General features: G+C 31.8%; 2 protein-coding genes across 13 annotated transcripts in view; one reads left to right on the top strand and one right to left on the bottom strand.

Annotated features, from left to right (window-relative positions):
• The window catches only part of Dnajc24 (DnaJ heat shock protein family (Hsp40) member C24), a 51669-nt gene extending 49225 nt beyond the window's left edge, over window positions 1–2444 (top strand). For both annotated transcript variants that reach the window (XM_021727833.3, XM_005327453.5), the window contains one exon: window positions 377–2444. In XM_021727833.3, the coding sequence (XP_021583508.1) occupies window positions 377–507 (131 nt within the window). In that variant the 3' untranslated portion in view covers window positions 508–2444. The remainder of the gene's footprint in view (window positions 1–376) is intronic.
• The window catches only part of Immp1l (inner mitochondrial membrane peptidase subunit 1), a 73177-nt gene continuing 59578 nt past the window's right edge, over window positions 1749–15347 (bottom strand). For all 11 annotated transcript variants that reach the window (XM_013359627.4, XM_040284570.2, XM_013359630.4 and 8 more), the window contains 2 exons: window positions 2825–2935; window positions 1749–1917 (listed from right to left, as the gene is read on the bottom strand). In XM_013359627.4, the coding sequence (XP_013215081.1) occupies window positions 1849–1917; window positions 2825–2935 (180 nt within the window). In that variant the 3' untranslated portion in view covers window positions 1749–1848. The remainder of the gene's footprint in view (window positions 1918–2824; window positions 2936–15347) is intronic.

Raw genomic sequence — 15347 nt, 5'->3', positions numbered from 1 at the left:
AGACAAAATATCATGCTCCTTTCTCTTTCAGTGTAATATTTTAGAAAATATATTTTAGAGAATATAAAATTTTTATGATTCTTAATAAAACATTTCACAAGTTGCTTCTAAGCATCCCCCTCCCCCAAAATCATTGGACTGTTGATTCATAGCTTTAATACTTCTCTCATCTACAGATAGATGCTTTGGTAATTTTTAGAAACACTGTTCCTTGCAAGAAATGTTTTCCAATTCTCCTTTAAATACATTTTATCATTATTGAGGGTTTTTGTTTGTTTGTTTTGCGATTTCTATGGAATAAACTCTGCATTTTTAAAAGTTATAAGAAAAGTAGTTGCTTGTAAGCATTTGAAGTTTTTTTTTTTTTTCTTCACAGATGATCATTCTTTTTTTCTGAGTTGCCGATGTGGTGGAAAATACAGTGTTTCCAAAGATGAAGCAGAAGAAGTTAACCTGATTTCTTGTGATACATGTTCACTAATTATAGAACTACTTCATTATAGCTAAAATTGTTGACTACTATTGGAATACTTCAAGTGTATATTCAGACATGATGATGAGAGGCCATTCGAGCATTAAGGAAATGGATTTTTTTTCTTCCCTATTATTTGCAAAGAAATGATAAGATTATCAAGCAGAGATCACCTACATTTAAAAAGATTAATGTAGTTATTTATATGTACTTATAAACTACATTTACATTGCCATAAAAAGGACTTGAGTTATATTTTATGGATTCCCATCTTAAAACCTTTGTTTTCTCCTTGATAAAACATAAGAATTCTTTTTCTTAACATAAATATGTCTCTTATTGGGAAATGTTATCATCATATTCCTTTATATTTATAAAGTGTCTAACTGATAATGTTCCCAACAGGTTACAGTTATAGGCCTATTTTATACCTACCTCAAATTCTAGTGTCATTATAATTAAATTAGAATCTCTGTGAACAATATGTGATCCCAGTTCTCCCATAACGAAGGCTGAATACGAAGAATAAAAAATGTGAAGTGACAACTAGAAAAATAGATTTGGAATTAAGACTTGGCTCCAGTCCTGGCCTTCTAGTTCTGAAATTTATGAACCTCACCGTCTTCAACTTTTAAGTATAATTTAGAATATGGAAGCTTTAAAAAATAGTCTGAAATTGGTACATCCCTTTCCTTTTTATTTCAAGGTGTTAAGGTTTGGTGTTAATTGCCATATTTGTGAATAAGAACCATTTTATTGCTGGTATGATGGACTTTATAAAGTATTATTGCCTACAATAGCCTGTAAATGTCATATTCTTAAAGATGTATTTTTCTATACATTTAATATTCTTGTACAGTCTAAATCAGAAATCATTTAAAGAACTTGACAGAATCTCTTATGGGATCACTGAAACTTTTTTACTTAACTTCAAAGGAGTGAGTCAAGCATATAACTTAGAAGCTTTTTACTTAGAATGAACTCCTGATGTTGCAGATTGAACTTATAAATAAGAATAGTTACTATTCTGACTTACTTACTATAGCTGAAGTATAAGGCACTTTCAAGAAGAGTAGATTATTTTCACTTTACTTATATAAGACAAAAAATTTGCAAGTGAGGTATAGTCATTCAGGTCCCCCTGCAAATATTTTATATATAACATAAAATTTAGATGAAACACTGATCTTGGGTTATACTTATTTTTACACAAATACTTTGAACAAGAGTTTGCAGAATGGATTGCTTTTCTTTACATTTAACAAATAACTAAAACTGAACAGCAAATAGTTTATTGGTTAAGTACATGGTTTCAACTGCAGTAATAAATTCACTTGAACAGGAAACAATAATCAAGTCAAAAGAATAAATGCTTGCTAATTATCAGAAAATCTGTGGCCATTTGGGCTGTCTCGTAGAAATCCAAAATCACTCAGAGGCCAGATCTGTAAAATCAAAATGTGATTGAAGAAAATTAGTAAAAGTGATATTATATAATCATTATTCCCTTCTCCTTTTCATCCATTTTCTCTATGCTAAATAGTTAAATGCTTATCCTTACTTATCAGTCAAGAATAAAATTTCTGCATCAGAATAAGACTGTATAACGAATTAGAACAAATTACAAAATTAAGAAAAATTTTAAAAAAGGGTAAGACTTAGAAAATCACTTGTATGTATTTAAATGTTGAGTTTGGAACATTCAAATATACAAAAAATTCTCTGTGTGTATTTATGAATATATATGTCTGTTACATCTTGAACCTAAAGTTTTTAAGTTTTATGTACTTGAATATAATAATTGTAAAGAATTATGGGAATTATCCAGTTGCCCCAGATACTCATGTGTTTTTCTTATTATTTTCTTATTATTGCTTATGATTAAAAGGATCCAGAAAAATAAAAAAAAATAATCTTCCCTACGAGTTGTATATTTGCTTCAACCACAATAAACTGTCCATGATTCACTGTATTTAAGTAGTGTAACTGTATTTCACAATACCTAAAAAGCAAGGTATTGTGAACCTAGACTGCTCTCCCGCAAATGCTTATTAAAATATGCCCAGAATGTATAAGAGAGAATTCAAATGAAAGGGTTCTTTTGCTACATCAGTGAGTTTTGATTTTATTATTATTGAAAAATCATTCTTAATACCTATTTTGTGAGACTAAGCAAGGGGAGATGAGAATGTTTCATATAGTGGTACTAAGTAAAAGCCAACGTGTTATAAAATGTAGTTACCGCAACAGTTAAATCCACTGACATCTTGAAGATTTCAAAGGTTCATTTTGGGGAAATGCAGAGAATACAGTTTAGAGAATACAGTAAACATTTTAAGCACAAAACTGTACCTTAAAGAAGATTCGTCCTCTTATAAGTCCATATGGAATAGGTCCATAATACCTGGAATCTGTAGAATTCTGTAAATTATCACCTTCTAACCAAACATGACCTGTTGGCACCTAGAATGACAGAATAAGAGCAGCAGCCCCTTGAGAAACAATAAAATCTAATTCAGGTACTATCATTAAGAAGTATGTCACTTGGAATAGGGAGAAATATCCTAAAGTTTCTTTTAAAATACATACAAATCCTAAGTTGCATTTTTGCTTCTATTTCCTACACAATAAAATAAATACCAAATGTTCCAGTTTTTTAAAAGACCTGTCTTTTTTATAATCATACTGTTCTCAAACAGTAATTTGTTATACAAACCCCAAACTGAGGTTACAAGAGATCAAAACTGTGACAGGGTCATTAATTTAATAGACTTCAAAAGAGGTCATTAGGATACTGACTGAAAATGTGCCCTCCTGTCTCAATAACAGCATAAGCAGGGCAGCCACTCACTCAGCAACATCCTGGGGCCAATACCAAGGCCAGACCTATTAGAATGCTCATGATGAACTAAATGGTAATTGATTGTGACATCAATTACAAATAATCTCATCATTTTATTGGAGTGGGCTTGTCAGAATTCTAATTAAGATCCCTGTTCTGCTTTTGTACAGGCCATATCTTCAATGCATTATACTTTGATAATGACCATCAAGAACCAGAAGGACCTATTATAAAATCATCAGTTGTAAAATGAATGATGGTGACCTTCTACTAAATGAAAAAACTCTCTCATATGTTCTGGGTATTAACTGGTATTAAATAAGTTTGAATTTTTATTCAATGATGATCAATATAGTTAGAACAAAATACATTACTTTAAAAAATGCCTTCTACAATGAGATATTTGCCTACCATTTACTATTATCTGTTCAATTTAAACTTAAAAAATTACTCTCTAGAAACAGTCTTTAAAATTGCCTTTGCCAAGCTGTTATTTTATAGTTTTTGTTACCCAAGAAAGTTTAATCATTCACCAGAAAATGATCTATTGAGAAGGAATTTATTTTCACTATTTCAATTGGTTTTGATAAAAGAGACTGCATTTTTTAGAATGATGAATCATATTTTTGAAAAAAAATTACGCAAGCATGAAATTTTAATTTTACTTTTAAGAGATTCTGATTCTGAAATGGCATGTATCAGATATGAGTATTTGCCCAGAAACCTTTAATAATTTGCATGCAGCACTTCACATTTAGCACTAAAATGTTAAATCTATTTTGTAAAAGTGGATATGTTTACTAAAAGAATATCAGAGAAAACCCAAGTGTATCTATGTGTACAAAAGCCAGATTGGAAATATATACATCAAAATGATAAAAAAAAAATCAGAGTCTAAGATCACTTTTTTATTAATGAAACTAGTTACAAATCCTAGGGCCAATAAGCAAGGTTAGTTCCTACCAATTCAATAAAATAGACAAGTACAGAGAAACATTAACATTAAGAAGAAAAATGAGTATAAAATGAAAACAAAATAGTGAAGTTGGAAAAGCCATACATAACCAACATTCTCAAGTATTAAATTGGGAAAAGACATAAAGTGAGGATTTTTTTGTGTTTAAATTTCCATAATTGCTCAAAATGCTTGTTCCTGAGTTTAAAAAATATGTGATAGGTATGAATAAATAAGGGGCACTATTATAACCAAAACAAAAACATTCCACATACTAATAAGGCAACATGCCAAAAATTTAAGGAGATTTCTATCCCTCTGACCATAAACCAGGATCCATGGTTTATACATTGATCTCTCCCTGAAGTTTTCCCCAAACTTATCTGCCTATACAAAATTCTCTGATTATTTAGGGTATAAATCATGTAGTCAGCCTTGCTTGAGGCCATGGATTATGATCTTTTTACTTGCTTGGTTTTTGTCTAAGTCTTCACTATTTTATGAGAAATTAAGTCAGTAGGTAGTAATGTCATGATTTTAATTATTTTGAGTATTACTTTCATTACCATTACTTTCATAATACCAAAAATTATTAAATTTTTGCCAGCCAGATTGTAAAAAATGGTACCTTTGTGTCTTCATTTGCTTTTGTCTTATTATGAATGATGCTGAATCTCTTCATGTGTTTAAAAGCCATATATAGAATTCCTTTTCTATGATCTCTCTTTGCATGTCTTCTGCCCTCTGTCTACTGGGTTGATGATCTCTTTCCTCCTTTCAAAGGAGCTCTTAAAATATTATGAAGATTAGCCCTTTGAGATAAAAATGACAAATACTTATTCCCAGTTTGTCATTTGTCTTATTAATCTTTGCTTTTATGACTTCTGGATTTTGAATCATAGTTAGAAAGATTTTCATGGTTCATTTTTTATATTTAAATATCCTTTTGAAATGTATCCTGACAGACGCGTTGTACATGGTTTAGAATATTTTAAATTTCTGTTGATGTAAGGGGCTGGAATGTAGCTCAGTAGTAAAGCACTTGCCTATCATGCATAAAACCCAAGATTACTTTTGTGATAGTTATGGTAAGTTTCTTTTAAATTATTGAAATAAAATACTGAAGTATCTCAGTAAGATTAATTATACAGGAATCTTCTGAAAGAAGCCCAGAACTTATCACCAGGAACCTTGGGGAGGAAAGTGACCCACGCTCTCTATATCTAGTCCTTAATTGCCAGGGTTGGTACCAAGGGGAGGAGGAGTAAAATCAGCATCCACATGTGGATTTTTTAGTTAATTTTATTGGATCCTTAAAACAGCCTGTGAAATGCTGTTACTGATGTTTTATAGAAGAAATAGGTTCAAATATGTGACATGATATATCTGCTCCTCTGAAGCTCATACATGGTACTACAACACCATGCCTCCATTTATAGTAAAGGAATGATACATCTCATGGACTTAACACTTCATGTTAAGTACACAAACCAAGAACAAGAAAACAACCTGATCACTGATATTACCTTTCATCTAACAAGAATTTCTCTTTACTACCCCCATACCACCTCCCCATTCCTCCCTCCCCTTTGCCCTATCTAGAGTTCATCTAATTCTCCCATACCCCCACCCTAACCACATTATGAAGCATGATCTTTAAATCAGAGAAAACATTTGGTATTTGGTTTTTTAGGACTGGCTAACTCACTTAGCATTATATTCTCCAACTCCATTTATTTTCACTATTTCGATTGGTTTTGATAAAAGAGATTGCATTTTGCGGAGACTGGCTAACTTTACTTAGCATTATATTCTCCATCCATCCATTTACCTGCAAATGTCATGATTTTATACTCACAAATGGTGTGACTCTACTTTGTGTACAACCAGAGATATGAAAAATTGTGCTCTATATGTGCAATATGAATTATAATGCATTCTGCTGTCATATATAGCAAATTAAAATTTAAAAGTAAAAAGTAAAAAAAAAATCACATAAAAAACTTCTCTTTAAATAGGAAAACAACCAAATGCAGAACTTTAAAAATCAAAGTAGTCACTTTCGCTGATTTTTCAATTATGGTCTACTGTAGCAAATTCATCATGTTTGAAATCATCCTACTTTTGAAATATATAACTTTTGGGCACTAGGGAGAAGAGTGTATGCTTTCACTTTAAGAGTCAATTTCACACAAGTACACTTTTATATACAGTAAAATGCACCCCATTTTAAATTTGAATACAATATGTACACACCCTGGTAACTACCACCTCATTGGGAAGAAGATACAGAATATTTCTATTATATCAAAATGTTTCCTTCTGTTCCTTTGTAATTAGCTTCCCAACTCCACACCCAGGCTCAGACAACTAGACTTCTTTGATACTAGAGACTAGTTTGCATGTTTCTGAATTCCATTAAATGGACTTGCAAAGTATATATTTTGTGTCAGGCTTCTTTCACCCGGCAAGATTTTATGATTAATCCAGTCCGAATGTGTCTGTCATTGGCTCTTTTTTACAGCTGAATAGTACTGCACTGCAAACTGCAATGCTGTTGGTGGTTGTTTGGGTTGTTTGTAATTGGGGGTTGTTATAAATAAAGCCCTATGAACATGCACATACAAGTCTATTTTCAGTAAATAGGGGTATAATTTCTGGGTTATTAGCATATATAAGTTTTACCTTAAAAGAAACTATGAAACTTTTTCAAAATCATATTATTTTATATTCCCTAAAGCAATGTTTGGCTGTATTCCTGTTGTTGCATCTCTGTGGTGATTTAAAAATTTTTTTGCTATTCTAGTAGGCAAAGGGTATTACTTGTAGTATTAATTTGCACTTCTCTGATAAGAACTTTTTTATGCTTATTAGTGCATCAATTGTAAAGTGCATTAAAATATTTTGGCCATTTTAAAAGTGAGTTATTTATCATCTTGTTGTAAGAGTTACTTATAAAACCATGGATACAAGTCCTAGGACAGTAATTGCAAATATTTTCTACCAGTCCGGATTTATTTCTTAAATGACTTCTTTGTTATAGCTGGACACAGTACCTTTATTTTATTTATTTATTTTTACATAGTGCTCATGATTGAACCCAGTGCTTCACACATGCTAGGCAAGTGCTCTATCACTTAGCTGTAACCCTAGCACCTTAAATGACTTTTTTGATAAACGTTTTTAATGTTTCTGAGGGCCAATTCATAATCTTTTTCCTATTATCTTCCATATTTTGGTGTCCTAAGAAATCTTTACTTGCTCCCAATTTGTGAATACACTACATTTCTTCTACAAGATTTAGTTTTAGCTTTATGTATATATATAAGCTCTATTTTGTGAGGTATCCATTGCATCTGATTTTTGTTCCTAATCTCATTCTTTCTTTTTGATTGGGTATATTTTGAATTCCATTTTATTTCTTCTGTTGGCAAAATATGCATCTTATTTCTGAAGTTACTGCTCTAGGGTTTAGAACAGTACAAATCTTTAATCACAGTCCACTTTCACATGAGGTGTCATTACCTTCACATAACATATTGCTTCATGTAAGATATAAGGATTTTACAATATACAGTTGGTCCTCTATATCCAGAGTTCTGCATATGTGGATTCAATCAATTGGAGGTTGAAAATATTTTGGAAAAAAAATTTGCATCTATACCAAACATATAATGAATTCTTTTCCTTGTCATTCCCTAGGCAATACAGCATAACTATTGACATTGCACTTAAATAATAGGTATCATAATGTAGGAATCACTTAAAGTTTAAGGAAGAAAACATGTAGGTTATATGCAGATACAACACTGTATTTCACAAAGACCATCCAAAGATTTTCATGTCTGTGGGAGGTTCTAGAATCAATCCCCCATGGACAATAGCAATGACTATAATTTCATCCCTATCTATGTCCCCTGGTGTTTGCACTCTACTTGCCAAACATTTTTGCTTCTACCCATGTTACAAGTCCCACAATAAATTATCACTCTTGTTTGTTTAAAACAGTATTTAAAGAATTTAGAGACAAAAACAGGCTGGGATATGGCTTAGTAGTAGAGCAGTTACACAAGACCCCGAGGTTTTATATCCAGCAACACACACACAAAAAAAAAGTTGTGTATGATTTCAGTGTGATGAGGTCTAACTAGTCAAGCATTAAGTTCATATGAAAACAAAACGAAAGGGCCAGCAATGTGGCTCAGTAGGTAGAACACTTGCCTAGCATATGCAAGGACCAGGGTTCAACCCTAGCATAGTAAGAAATAAAAATTTGTATTTAACCAGACATTTAGCATTAGTGTTTCTGATGTTCTCTATTCTGTTATGACTTGAAACTTCCATCTCCTATCATTGCCTTTCAGTTTGAGGAACATCCTTTAACATTTCTTATAATGGACAGCTATCTGCTGGCAATGAATTTCTTACCTGCCTTAAAAATTCTCTGGAATTTTTCTGTGAAAATATTTTTCCTTCATCCTATTTTTCAGAGACATTTTCACGGGACATAGAATTCTAGATTGAAAGTTATTTTCTCCCATGCATCAATTCATTGTCTTCTTTCTGTATTTATGAGGATAGACAGTAGAAATTCCTTGTTCTCAAGTCTTATGTGTTGTGCCCCCTGCCCTTCTCTGCAATTTGATCATGATGTTCCCTGGTTTGATTTTTTTTGTATATATTTTTACCTGAACTTGTTTTCCCTTCTTCCTTTCTTTCCTCCCTCCTAACCATTCACTGAAGATTAAACCTAGGGCCATGCTAGGCCAATGCCACTAAGCTACATCCCTGGCCCTTTTAGTTTTGAGATTGCCCAGGTTTGGTCCCAAACTTGTGATCCTCCTGTTTCAGCCTCCCAGAAGCTGGGATAAAGGAGTGTACCACTGTGCCTGGCTTTAAACTTCTTTGATTCCTAGTTTATAGTTTTGTACAAATGCGGGGGGGAAATATAGATTACCTTGTTTTCACCCATTACCTTAGAATTTCCACAACATATTTGTTCATCTGTTTTAATACTATCTTATGAGTTACCTAGGCTATTCATTTTTCCCTATACGCTTTCCTTCCTTCAGTTCTATAATTTTCATTGCTATCTTCAAATTCAAATATCTTTTCTTTTGCAGTTTCTAATCTACTAAAAAGACCATCTCATAATATATTCTCAAACTGCAATAATTTCATTTGGTTCTATCTTATATTTACCATCTTTCCTGATTGTTTCATCTTTTTCCTCTATATCCTTGAAAGTTTTAGAACTGGTGTTTTACAATACTTATCTGCTAATTCCATCATCTCTGTCATTTATGGGTCTAATTAATTAATTTACTTCTGGATATGAGTTGCATTTTCCTGCTTCTTCACATAGTAATTTGTGATTTAGCTAAACATTCACTAGTTGAGTGGATTTTGTTGTCTTATGTTCCCCTCAACCCTGATTTTTAAGTTTGTTAGATTGTGTCTCATTTAGCTGTACTATTAAGGAATCATCCTTCTAGGGTCTTTACTGAATTCGTACCTATCAACAATCAATAGCTGGTGAGAACTCAAATATATTTCAGGCCTGTGTGAGTTCTGGGAATGCAAGGTTTATAGGTTGGTGGTCTCAAATTTTATCACAGGTAAGTACAATTTAGTATTCAGCCCCAAACCATGGAATATCAGTGTAGAGCTGTGGAGATTTTTTTGTAGCTCTGATCAGCCCTGGTAGTCTGATCCATAAATTTTAACCACTTTAGGATCCCTGGTCCTCATTATCTGTCTCCTCAACTGAACAATTAAATGTGTGCTTTGACTTAATTTCCTCTGCTTGCACTGTGATTGGAAAACTACTTTCAAATAGAAGTTGGGGCAAGTTTATGTGTACTTCATCTTTTTCTCTCAGGGATCACAGCATCATACTACCTACTGTGCAATGTATGGGAAATATTTGTTCCACAGACATCATCCAGTTTTCTATGGAGCAGGAGGGCAAGTTCGTCACCAGCTAGTCTGTCATTGCCACAAGCAGGTGTTTAAATTACCTAATTTTTAAAGCCTTTAAAAAAAAAAAAAAAAAAAAGCTTACCTTATAATATGTAAAAGAGAATCATTTTGCTGAAGACTAAACTTTTTGATGTGAAATGTGCTTTGGCATTTCTACTTCCTACAGGTTTTATTTTACCTTTCCCTACCAAAATGTCCAGAAAAAATATGCCAAACTCAGTATGCAACTGTGTACTAAGAAGCAAATTCATTATAGTACTGTCTACACCTCAAAATAGCAATAGTATAAATGTTCTTCATTAGGCAGAAGTTGAATGTAGTTCATTGATACAACAGACAGTGATTAAAAACCAAAATCAAATATATGGAAATATGTTTATGATGCAGTCAATTAAGTTGAAAGACACTGGGTATAAAGATAAAAATAATTTATGTTACAAAATTTACATTTTTATGATATAGTACATATTTGTACAATTTAAAATGTATACATACAAACAGCACACACAGATACGAACATGTGTATCTTAAAATGCTTAACCTTTTCAATGATACCTGTATTTTTTTAAAAAAGGGACACGGGAATATTTCTCATCATAATGTAATAGAAAGCTAGGAGGAACTTTATGTAATTTTCTTTCTTTTCGCTCTTTGGTAGTATGGAAAGAGAGTGACCTAATTTCCAATCCATACATATACTAGGCTTTGCTTCTTAGTAAAGAAAAAGTACATGACTACAGTTAGCAATATCTTCACTAAATCTCTAAAATATCAGTCTAGTAGAGAACTCAATTTTTGATACACAAAACAAAATAAAGTTTTTGGCTTAAGTCTGAAGTGCAAAACTGATGACTTGTATAAAATAATGCCAGGAACAAAAGAAAACTTTTCCTTTCTAGCTTGTCTGTTAGATTAAGTTGAAAATTCAAGCTAGACAAGAAAAAAAAAAAAAGGAGAACTGCATAGCAATATTATAATAAAATTTGAACAGAATAGGAGGGTACATTAAAATGTTCTTTTTAAAAAGCTGTAACTAGGCTAAAATGCACTACAATAAATATATGTTTTGCAAAGGGCTCAAAAGGGAAATTCCTAAATCTGTGTCTTTTGTTCATGTTACTTATAATCAAAAATTGTTATTTACAACTTATAAATCTACCATGTCATTTTGAATAAATGCATAAGTCTGAATAAGAATATATGAATGTTTTCAATGAATGCCAAATCTGAATTTTCCTGTTGTCTCAGATATAGCTAACTTTAGAGCTAAAATTTAAAACATTAAACACCTAAATGATTCGATTTTTCCATTTCTGTGTCAGAGGTTTACTTCCTGACCTATGATAAAACGTAATCTTAGGACTGGACAAAAGAATCCAACTTCTAGTTCTCAGCTATGTTTACTGAAGTCTAAGTGCCTCTTTTTAAAATACAAGCAACAAATGTAATTGCCTCATGGCCTGCGGGAGTCCATTTAACAAAAGAGTCTTTTGTGAGGAAACCCACAGGTGTTACCTTTCTTGATTCAAGTGAAATCTGATGAAAGTGTCCACAATATCATATAATGCATTTACTAAACTAGAATCAAATTCATTTATTTGATTAACCAAAAAGCACCTAATTAAGAAAAAGTTCTGACTAAATGTAAGGTATTTGTGTATTTGGCCTTTCAAGTATTTCAAAACACATAAAATCCTAAGGAAAGATTGATTTTTAATCAACCCTTTATTTGCCAAATATTTTACAATTTATATCTAGCAAAGGTAGATGTACACTGGCTGTATCTGACTCTTAAACCAACTGCAGAAGAAAAGGGAAAGGTGGTCATGAAGGAAACACAAATCATACAAGGAAAAACTTTTCAGAATCCTTTTTTTACATGATTAGTTTTTCCTTTTCCTGTAATGCATAGGAAAAACAGGCATACACATTCCATGAAAGTGTTCAGATAAAGCCTTGTTGCTGCTTTTCGGCAAAAGCAAATGGAAGTGATCTATCAATGACACCCCAGTCAAAAGTACTTCATTTTATACACATATTTTAAAGATTTTGTGTATAAAGAAATGATCTGAAATATACAATATATAATTTCCTTGCCTGAGGAAAATATATGTATGAAGAATGTATGTTCATAAGATGTTACTGTATTCTAACAATTAATACCCATATAATTGTTTTTTTATGTTATTATTTTCCAAGTATGTAGTATTAAGTAAAATTACTATTCCACTATAGTAATAAGCTAATGCATATTCTGTTTAATCATGACATATATAAATAAAATGTGACCATGGTAAGACCCCATGCACACGGACTAGTATTTGGAAAATGGAAGTAATTTATTAATAAAACTATTCTAATGGGATTGCTTAAAGTTTAGTATTTGACTGGGTAACAGTGAAATTAGAAACACCCATAAATAATTTTAGAGTTTACCCTTCCAATAAGAGCAAAAGCTTGTAAACAAAAACACATAAAAAAAGAGAAGAACTAAATCCCTAGAGGCAGTAAATTAGAAGAACTTTTTGGAATACAAAGCTTAGAAAACACTATTAAAATTTAGTTTTAAAAAATGAGTGTGTCTCAAGTGCCAGTTACAGGAATCTCTGAAAGTAAACTCAAGGACAAATTTCACTACATATTATATTTTCATTGACACTCTTCTTGCTATTACTTCTTATCTATTCTGTCTCAGTTAACTGAGGCAGTGGTATATTTGGAGACCTGAGAGAAGTGCTTCCATATGCTTGACACATGATTAAAATATTGCATTTTTAAGGACCAGGTATGGAATAGTTAATAAATTGATCATTTCAGTGGGTACTATTCCTATGCAGTCCTGCTTGTTTTTATTCCCTTTTGAATTCTGTCTAATAATGTGATCCTACTCATGTCATTCTTGCCGACTGTTATTCCCCTTATCTGTTTAAAAATGGTGTCACCTTAGTTTCAAAATCAGTCATCACCAGAGAGGAATTTACACAAAAGTTTTGTTGGGCAACTACAGATCTAGACTATGATTGGGGGATATACTTAAGTAAAAGTTCTCTTTCATTATTAAGTTTAAAGCTTAAATTTTAAGACTTGACTTGCTTATTCGCACAGCTTTAACAAACTAAGCTCCTTCATCTTATCCCCTTTAAGTACTCAGTACTTCCATCCAGCCAGAGTACTGATCTATGATGGGTTAAGATAATGGTTAAAAATACAGTCCACAGAATCACAGTCCCAAGTCCAAAATGCAGCTCTCCAACCTACTAGTTAAATACCCATTTAAACTTCATCTATACAAGTGAGAAAAATATCTTACAGATTATCGTGAAAACCAAATGAAGTAACACATCGGTCTCTCGGCTTCTCTTGGGTAGTCAGTAAGAGCTCATACTAGCAGTTATCCCAGCTGCTGGTGTGAATGAGGCCTGTGAGTCTTGCCTTTTTCCTACTTCCTAAGCAATCTACCCATTCTCTGAAAACTGAACTGTGCTTTGCAATTTTATTTTATGTTTTTGGTTATTTTCTTTTATACTATATTTAATCATGTAGCTCTGGTTCTAGCCAAGTCTTTGAACTGAATCTAGAGTAATTAAAAACATGCATCAATTGTGAATAAGTGCCTATTATGGAAATTGATTTAATGAAATTCAATCTTTAAGATCAGACCATCCACGGTTGATAGTAAAGACATTTTTATTCTTTTAACAGGCATCATTGTCAATGTTTCTTAAATATAGAATGCTTAGGCCCTTCCTTATGAATTATCAGCTTCAGAAACATTTACCAATTTCAGCAAGGAGGTGGAAGAAGGGGAAAAGGGTTAGTATGGAAGCCATATAATTCTGAAATCCCCTTCTTAAACAATGATGTTTATCTTCTTACTTTTGTTCTATTTTTAAATACAATGATGCCTGCTCTGTTTTGGGATTAGTACTTAGAAGTGTATTATACTCTCAGTCTAAGTCTGCATTTTCATTTTAATATAGCTTGAAATACCCTTGTTCTCATTACAAAAGATGAGTCTAAATGCAACACAGGGTATTTCAGAGTATAGTTAAACATAGTGGTAAGTATTAAAATAATAAGTTTGGCTCTAATGAAAAATAACGTCTGGTTCTCAAAAAAATAGTTCAATGCCAAATGATCCAGCTGTACTACTTTTTAGCATATATCTAAATGAAATGAAGTTGTATAGAGTTACCTTCATACCAATTTTTATTGTGGCTTTATTTACACAAAGCCAAGAGTCTTCCCAAGTGCTTATCATCAGGTGAATAAATTTTTTAAATGAGGTATATGTACATAATAAAATATTAGTCAGTCATAAATAAGAAAGAAATTCTGTAATTTATGGGAAAACAAATGGAATTGGAAGACATTATGTTCAGCAATGTAAACAGGTAGAGAAATTCAACTATCACAATTCAAATTCTCTCTTATTTGGAAACTTAGAAGGAGGAGGAGAAGGAGGTTGAGAAGAAAAAGTAAGTATTGAGAAACTCTGGTACAATTGATATAATCATGTAAATGGCAAATTTTAAAGATGTAAATAGAGGATTAACAGATATTTAATATAAAATATACTTTTTCCAGCATCACACCAATGGGAGTATTTTTCTTATTATTTTAAGTGGGAAAAAAATGTCTTACACCTTAACTACAAATTCCTATAATGTAATTAAATACTATTAAAATACCTAAGTAAGTAGGATCTTTCAATGTTAGGATTTAAGTTGTTAGATATAATTTCCTGGTTATCTGGTAATAATTGCTTTGTGTAAAGATTCACAGGCAATTTTCATGTCTCTGACTTTAAGTCACTGTTATGCTAATAGTTTCCAAATAAATATAACTTTATATATATGTTGACTCAAAAACATTGGATTAGAAAATATTTTCTGTTTAAGAAATAAATGTTCATGACACTTGATTAAAAAAATAATCCAAAATAGTAGGTAAATGAAACACATACTATAAAAATATGTACTGATATATCTGTACCTAAAGTTTCTTCCTGACATTTGGCATAATTCTTCCCAAAGTTTGAAACCATCCCTATACAGATTTATTGCTATGGATTAATCTCTATAGTTCTTTTCAAT

This window comes from Ictidomys tridecemlineatus, chromosome 4 (genome assembly GCF_052094955.1).
Source record: "Ictidomys tridecemlineatus isolate mIctTri1 chromosome 4, mIctTri1.hap1, whole genome shotgun sequence".
NCBI classification, from domain to species: Eukaryota; Metazoa; Chordata; class Mammalia; order Rodentia; family Sciuridae; genus Ictidomys; species Ictidomys tridecemlineatus.
Note: the sequence above shows the minus strand (reverse complement) of the source record. Positions and strands in the feature narration are given on the sequence as shown.